Consider the following 8,533-nt stretch of genomic DNA (forward strand, 5'->3'; position numbering starts at 1 on the left):
CGCAGATAGCCCTCGTGTAGCTTTGCGCGAAATTCAAAAACAAACAAACAAACTTACATAATCTTCTAGAATAACTGGAAATATATTTTTATCTCTTTCTTTTTTAATATAGCTACATGCCAACCTAATCAAGCACATAAAACTATGTACATATCATTTTTAAATTATTTTTTTTATTAAATAAGTTTGATAGTCTTGTTTCCAAATTTGAACAATGATAATTACGTTTTCGTAACGCTTAAAGAACAAGATAATGCGTCAGTATTCAGAAATATTAAAACACAAGTCCAAATACAAACCATGTTTCCAAACCTAATTGCTTACACCTTACAGCTTCTACGTTTTTCATTCACGTGTTTTGTTTTTGTATCGTGCCATAACTCATCCACCTAGCGTTGAGAAAACTAAACACGGTTTGAGCGTGCCATAAATCTAATTTGATTTTGTTTTCAGAATTTTCGCGCAAACAACACGTAACAACCTGCGCATAGACGTCTCTAATTCTGAACCGATACACTACAAGGAAGGTAGATAGTAGTCAAAAGCCCCCACCGCCAACTCTTAACTGACCTAATAATGGGATTTGCCGGCACCTTTTTTTTTTTTAGCGCATTCACGGCCTCAAAATACAGTACGTATTTTTGTAATAACTGGACACGAATTACTACTAACCCACTAACACTTAATGTCACTTTCACAGCTTTAAGATAAATCGTTTTTTTTTTTTTAATCTCTCGATGACAGTTTATTTAATCTGCCACAAATATTTAAATATTAAGATATATAACATTTCAACCAACTGAACCGCAGCATCTCTGACATAATAAATCATTTTATGACATAACTTCAAGGTCTTTTAAAGATTTAACCTAGTCTTCACACAGGCTTTAATCAGTATTTGTTCCACTTGAATAGTTCTTATCAAAACAACCCAATCAAGTGTTTATAAATAAACTAACCTAGCGTTACATATTAGAACTGTAAAATTCGTTAAATTGTTAAAACTACTCTATATTATCTAATATATCTGTGTGTACTGGTATTTCAATTAAAATAAAACAGTCAACTAATTTCCAGATGCCATTCTTTCTAAACTAGCGCCCTTAGCGACGACTTAATGAACGACATTTAGGGTTATTACCATACGTTTCTTGGAAATAATTCAAATTATATCTTTCCAGTTAATATTGAAATTCGAACGCTATTCTTATGATCACACAAGAGGTGCCACACTAAATAAATACAAATTGGTCTTCTCGTACAGGAGATTTAAAACAGACCAACATTAGTTTTTGGGTTTAATTCTTTCAGTGTGTGTGTTACTTTGTACACATACAACTCAGTTGCTATGGTTTCACTGTGTGTTCCTTTGTACACATACAACTCAGTTGCTATGGTTTCACTGTGTGTTACTTCGTACACATACAACTCAGTTGCTATGGTTTCACTGTGTGTTACTTTGTACACATACAACTCAGTTGCTATGGTTTCATACACTTAATTTCAACAGTCGCGCTATAACAAACGCTATAATAACGAACGTCTCACGTGCTCAACTTCAACAATACTCTCTGACTGCAGTTCAATTACTCACTGTCTCCTCGTCGCTTCGTGGCCAGTCTTATATATACAAGACTACACTATATCTAGTAATCTCCCGACAATTCACGAAGGTTCAAGAATGACGTGGCGTGATACTAGTCACGTGACCTCGATGTCGTAACAATATGTTAATGTAAATTGTGAGAAGGCATTATGAGAGCTGCCCCGACCAATATTAACGTACATTCTTTTCACAGAAATTCATCCTTTACAAATAATGATAATAATACTGGTGCTTCAGAGATAAGGTTTTCACAGCACTTTTCGTAGTTATTTATCTTTCAATATCTTCTACCTCGATTTACTGAAACACAATGAATCCAGCTAACAGTTTAATTATACGTCACACGGTGGAATGATAGCACCTTAAAACAAAAGGCTATTACGCGGTTTAGTGTAAGTATGGACTCTTGATTTTACACACAAATTCTCGCGGAATGTTAGAATGTAATTTTACGTTTCGTCAGGTTGGTTACACCAACAACAAACAGTTACCTTTAATAGGTACAAATACATTTTATCCTCGGTAAAGGTTTCCTGTATATTCAGCCCTGTTGTAAACTTGAGAGTTTGTTTAATCCCGAGCTCTGGCTCTGCTCGGCTAACTATATGTGTTTGTTTTAGGTACGTCTGTTTTTTATGACTGTAACGAAGTTTCTTAATGGGTAACAATACTGTGTGGTAGCGACGACCGCTTCATCTCGGCGTTTCGGGTAACTTCCAGAAACGAAGCCTAAACCTCCTACGAAGTTAGATAATGACGGACATGATAAAACTGTTACATTGTGATATGCACCGCAGCAGACGGCCATGTTGCCTTGAATCGTGTAAAGCCAGATCGTGCAACCTGCAAAAAGCCGAGACCAGTTTTGGATTATTATTTTTTTTAATAAAAAAGGAGGGTATAGCCCAGTAGACCGTGACTTCAAGTCCCTGTCTGCACGTTCCATGTGCCTCCTTCAAGGTTTCTATAGTTACGCTCGCGGGAGGGGCTGTCTCGCAATAATTTATAGCTGCATCAACTCATCCTTCCTTAGAACGCCGGTAACAGTGGATAACTAGGGTTGCAGGTCCAGAAGGATTAGCGAACCCGCAGGCCAAACATTATGTCACAGTTCAGGTTTAGGGAGAAAGGTTAGGCTAGTTTTCTACGAAACCTCTTACTTACTTATTTATAGACATATCGCCTTCAAAAACTCGACGTGTTCATCCGTACACCTAGCGGTGAAGGTGAAAACTATCCATTATTTCCTTTAGACACAACATACAACACCTTTCCCCCCTTATACACAACAAACACCTTTTATTCTTTTATACACAACAAACAACACCTTTCCCCCTTATACACAACAAACAACACCTTTTCCCCCTTATACACAACAAACACCTTTTATTCTTTTATACACAACAAACAACACCTTTCCCCCTTATACACAGCAAACAACACCTTTTCCCCCTTATACACAACAAACAACACCTTTTCCCCCTTATACACAACAAACAACACCTTTTCCCCCTTATACACAGCAAACAACACCTTTTCCCCCTTATACACAACAAACAACACCTTTTCCACCTTATACACAGCAAACAACACCTTTTCCCCCTTATACACAACAAACAACACCTTTTCCCCTTATACACAGCAAACAACACCTTTTCCTCCCTTATACAAAACATACAACACCTTTTCCCCCTTATACACAACAAACAACACCTTTTCCCCCTTATACACAACAAACAACACCTTGTTTTCCTTAATGCATAAAATATTCAACACGATTACTGGCGAAGTTTTATAATGAAATATAAGTCATGTTACTACTAAAACACAAACCATGTAACACAGTTTCACAACTTATGTAGCTTGGTTCAGCTTTAAACCATCTTCCGGTCAACATAAATTACGTTCTACGTCATATATAAATCATTAGTGATACGAGTGGCACGCGCTGGGGCTTGTCTAAATTAACAGAAGCTACTGTACTAATAATGAAAGTATGGAAAAGGCTTACGTGCCAGATGTTAGGTATAATACTTTTTTTAAATATTATATTTCTATATCGTCTTTAAAATTCATGTATCCCCAATTTGAGTACGAAAAGTCTGAGTACGGCTCCTTAAGAAAGATGATTTTCGGCTGTCTACCAGCAAATATTACTGACGTGACGTAACAATAACTGTATCTAATTGATTTACACGTAATAATGAGTGTTTCTGGAATTCCCATGGAAACGAGGGATACTCTGGTGCTCAGTAGGGCATGACGAAATCGGCATGTTCTCGAAATATTTATTAGCTTTACACGGGGTGAAGCGTTCACTGTACTTCTCTGTACCACATATTGTGCAAGGATACCAAATTTTACCGCGTGAACTTCCTCGCGAAATGTGCTAAACTAAAACAAGAATAAACCAACATAAAAATCCAGGTCATACTTATTTGTTGCTGTTTTTTTTTTGCATTCAAATTAAACGCTACATACTACGATTGAAGATATGTTACGGAGGTGTTTCGAATATTCATGGATAGCTACTCAAGGGCTAAGTGCGATAGTTAATAGCACCCACCGCCAACTTTTAGGCTACACTAATCGAATAGTGAGATTTGATCGTCGATCTCGTAACATACTCAGACCCCAAAGTGCGGAGGGCAATCTTGCGGCAACGGGACAAGAACCATTAACCCTCTGATTCACACGCTAACTATTCTGTCTGCCCCCCCCCCGAATTTATTAGACGTGGTAAATAATCAGATTAACTTAACTATGGAAACTTGGCAATATCGGTGTATATCCAAAAACCCGTGAATTAAAGCAAATGAAAATATATGTTAACCGAATTACACTTCAGAAAACGTTGTGCGATTTTTAAAAGTAGAAAAATGACATAGTTCGTAAGCACATATATGTGAAAATGAAAAAAAATCTAATAATAATCTTTTTTTTTAGTTAGTGTGGTGAATTTTCCTATCCATAGCGTGTGGAAAATTTTCTTTAAAAACTAACCAGTTAACACTAACAAGCGAGAGTAATAATGTTTACATGTACCTAATTTCTAGCCTAGTTTATTGCTCGTCTCGTTTGTGGTAAAAAAAACAATTTTAAAAATATAGCTTAAAACAGGAACTAGCTGTTGGGTTCAAAACTCTCTGTTTCTTCAACATTCGCTGTCTCGCATTCAGACTCTTGATTTGCTGTTACCAATTTTGTTTTCCAATTTGTCTGAACTGGTTGAAGTGTGATGATTCAACCGTTCAGACGAAAAGGATACCGCTAACAAACAGGAAACCGATATACACTGCCACCTATAATTTTTGAATCTCACACAGTTTAACGAAACTAATTAATTCCAAGTGTTTTTTTAAATATATTGATCGTTAAGCGTTCCAACTAAAAAGCCCTTATCATAATCCGATGATATAATGTTAGCTAATTTGCCGGTTTTAGTTTCAGGTTTTGATAAATAAAAAACTGTAAAACATAATATCCACACTATCGTTCACGAACTCAAACTCCAACAGTTGCCACTTGCGTTTAGTTTAACGACTAAAATAAACTCCCATAAACGCATAATTTATGGGCACGTCATGGAAAGCCCACGTAATGATTATATGGGAGATAATTTCCACGTATAAAAGACACTTAGTATTAACTTATAATAAAAACAATTTTGTGAAACAGATGTGAAGACAACAGTCTTTTCACAAAAGTTGTTTGTTTTTTTTGGGGGGGGGGAGACTGACTTCGTGTGGGCTCTGCAATTTAGCTGGGTGTTCCTAAGCTTTGTTGTGATTTGCATATACGTGTTAATCCGGCCTGGCTTGAATTTTTTAGCAGAAACTACTATTTGGGCCCCTTCAAGGGGCCTGGCGGTCCTGTGCCCCCTTAAAAAAAAGTCCCGATGTGAGTTTTATGTATCGTTAGCTGACTGAAGCACTCTTAAAGATGAATCAAGGTACAAAATAAGATTGTAACTAGAATATATTTCAAACGTGATTCAACATAATGTCTTTCAAGATTTGAGTTAGTTTTAGGTCCATAGACCGAAAAGTATAACTATAATTCACGATTTAACAAGTTTAACCGCATTAAGTACGTGACGTTCACCTACAAACCACGTATACGTTTTACCTCGTCATTTACTCAGAACTACCAGTACCACACAAGGTACCACCACCAGTACCACACAAGGTACCACCACCAGTACCACACAAGGTACCACTACCAGTACCACACAAGGTACCACCACCAGTACCACACAAGGTACCACTACCAGTATCACACAAGGTACCACCAGAATCGTATCGTACAGAGTATTCTATTAGTATAGCTTATTTCACTAGATATAAATGACCTATTCCCATTTGTAGATATATTAATCTTGTTATATAACTCGAGTTAACCTGATTGATCTATTCTTAGGCAACGCAAGTTTATGGTGTTCGGGTACCTTGTGTGGTACTGGTAGTGGTACCTTGTGTGGTACTGGTAGTGGTACCTTGTGTGAAACTGGTGGTGGTACCTTGTGTGAAACTGGTGGTGGTACCTTGTGTGATACTGGTAGTGGTACCTTGTGTGGTACTGGTTATTGTACACTGTGTGGTACTGGTGGTGGTACCTTGTGTGGTACTGGTAGTGGTACCTTGTGTGGTACTGGTTATTGTACACTGTGTGGTACTGGTGGTGGTACCTTGTGTGATACTGGTTGTGGTACTGGTGGTTGTACCTTGTGTGATACTGGTTGTGGTACTCTGTGTGATACTGGTGGTGGTACCTTGTGTGATACTGGTGGTGGTACCTTGTGTGATACTGGTGGTGGTACTCTGTGTGATACTTGTAGTGGTACCTTGTGTGGTACTAGTGAACTGGTTGCATGAGTAAAACTTTACATAATTCACTGGATCAACTGATCAGTCAGACTACCGTGACCTGTGTATATCTAGTCGGCTAGACAGTAATGGTTTCTGTTTAGTCGTAGAATTACCATTGGAAAAATAAAACCAGGTTTCGACGAACTGCATATACAAATGTTACATGCTATGGTTATAGGATATGGTAAACATAACACCCGATAAGTCTACGGTAATTAATTATACTAACAAGTTTTTAATAATGCCATGACTTGAGAACATCGACAATATGCAGCTTTTTTTATTCACACACCCCATGGCTCAGTAATAAATATGAGGGCTTATAACGCTAAAATTCGGGTTTCGATACATGTGGCGGGCAGAGCACACATAGCCCATGCCGTAGCTTTGCGCTTAGCGACATAAAAAAACGTTTTAAACTTAAAAAGTATGACGTAGTCATGATAAAAAAAAAGCCAGAAACTTATATAACTAAGTTATTATTTTTAATCCCATAAGCTGCACAGAAAAGAAGTGTTCGAAGTTCAAGAAACAACTGTGTTCCGTTTAGTATCCGGATGATTGCTCTATCCGTGAGATGTGGCGTTGAGAATATAAATATTGTACGATAAAAGTGGGGAGTTTGAGAATATCGCTAAAAATCAAAATATCGTGAGGCCTTGTGGAAGAGCTTTGGATTTCAGAGTTGGTGATCCGTGATCCATTTTCGAATCCGTCAGATACCATTATGTATTTCTCGTACTTTAAGCTGTGAGCGCGTTATAAGAGCAACAGTCAATTCATTAGTTTGATTGGTGGGTAGTTGAGTGCTGACGACTGAATACCTTTCCTGTGGTCAGTAGTTCAAGATTACGGACGCGGCAAGTAATCGTGGCCGTAAACACAAAATATAACTATTTAATATGTAAAGTTTAACTTAAACAGGCCACATCCAATCTCTATATATACACCGTAGAGGTTTGACACTAGATAGGGGAAACCAATATATTTTGTTACGAAAGACTCCATTGTAGTAGTAGGCATGACAAACATAACGTTATGGCTACACGAAAATTTTAATTACAAATATATATTTTCAACAATATTACCAAAGAAAATATTGTTGGCACGATTCTTTATTTTGGTTTTATTATGCATAAAGTTATTGCATAAATTATTTCTATTTAGTTTCTTATTCAAGATTGTCTTCGTTAATTCCAAAGTCCCTTTTTAAAAAGATAAAAATTCTGGTTTACTTTTGATCATAAGCTTCTATTTATTAATGTCTTACTCTAGATACCGGATTTCTGAAATAATTTCTTGGAATAAAGTCAAAGCGAAACACAAAATTAATATATAGGTATATATGCATGTACACTTACCACTGCACTGGACTGCTGAACACAGTTCTCGTCAGGATACAACTCTGTGGTGACCCAGTTTTTAAAATGCTGAGCCCAAGCTGCTCTAGGATTCACTGCGCATGTGTTAGTTACATTCTACGCAGTTGTAACCTAGACATTACCGTGGCCGAGTTCTGTCTGTAATAATTACAAATTCAGACTTTGTAACAGTCACGGGTTTCCAACTTGCTCTAGGTCTCTTAAAACGTCTGACTTTATCAAGAACGACAGAAACAATCTAGTCTGTTGTCAAAGTAAACGTCATTAAAAACGTAAAAACAATTAATGAAACATGTTTGCTGACTGTTACAAGAACATGTCGAGTGGAAGAAATGAAGTCGGTTTTCAACAACAGTTATATAAACGTGCTACATACGTCATCTTCCGTTAAACGTAATAATTTAACCCCATTTATACAACTTTATGGACAACTCAGATCGGCATTTTTTTTCACATTACTTTTTGTTCCATTACAATATTAATTATGTTACGATAGTGACGTAGAATCGTCATCAATCCATTGTTACAACGTCACAATACGTTTCAAAAAATAAAACACTACTGTTGTTAAGCCTCTAAGTGTTTAACAATATTAATGGTAGAAAATCTAGCTATATAAATTAAAGCTAACACTGTATGTAAAAGAATATTATATTTAAATACTGAAAATCGTTCGT

At 36.8% G+C, this 8,533-nt stretch overlaps 2 protein-coding genes across 2 annotated transcripts in view; one reads left to right on the forward strand and one right to left on the reverse strand.

Moving 5' to 3' along the window:
* LOC111089645 (nuclear receptor coactivator 3-like) overlaps positions 1–8,162 on the reverse strand; it is a 20,674-nt gene extending 12,512 nt beyond the window's left edge. Inside the window, exon 1 of the mRNA XM_022402531.1 lies at positions 7,836–8,162. The gene's annotated coding sequence lies outside the window, so the exon portion shown is untranslated. The remainder of the gene's footprint in view (positions 1–7,835) is intronic.
* Positions 5,549–6,480, forward strand: LOC106474163 (putative per-hexamer repeat protein 5). Its single transcript, XM_013934854.1, has 2 exons — positions 5,549–5,558; positions 6,026–6,480. Exons 1-2 carry the CDS (start codon positions 5,549–5,551, stop codon positions 6,478–6,480), a joined length of 465 nt encoding a protein of 154 aa, XP_013790308.1.
* Positions 8,163–8,533: the final 371 nt, after the last annotated feature.

Source organism: Limulus polyphemus, unplaced genomic scaffold (genome assembly GCF_000517525.1).
Source record: "Limulus polyphemus unplaced genomic scaffold, Limulus_polyphemus-2.1.2 Scaffold6890, whole genome shotgun sequence".
NCBI lineage: Eukaryota > Metazoa > Arthropoda > Merostomata > Xiphosura > Limulidae > Limulus > Limulus polyphemus.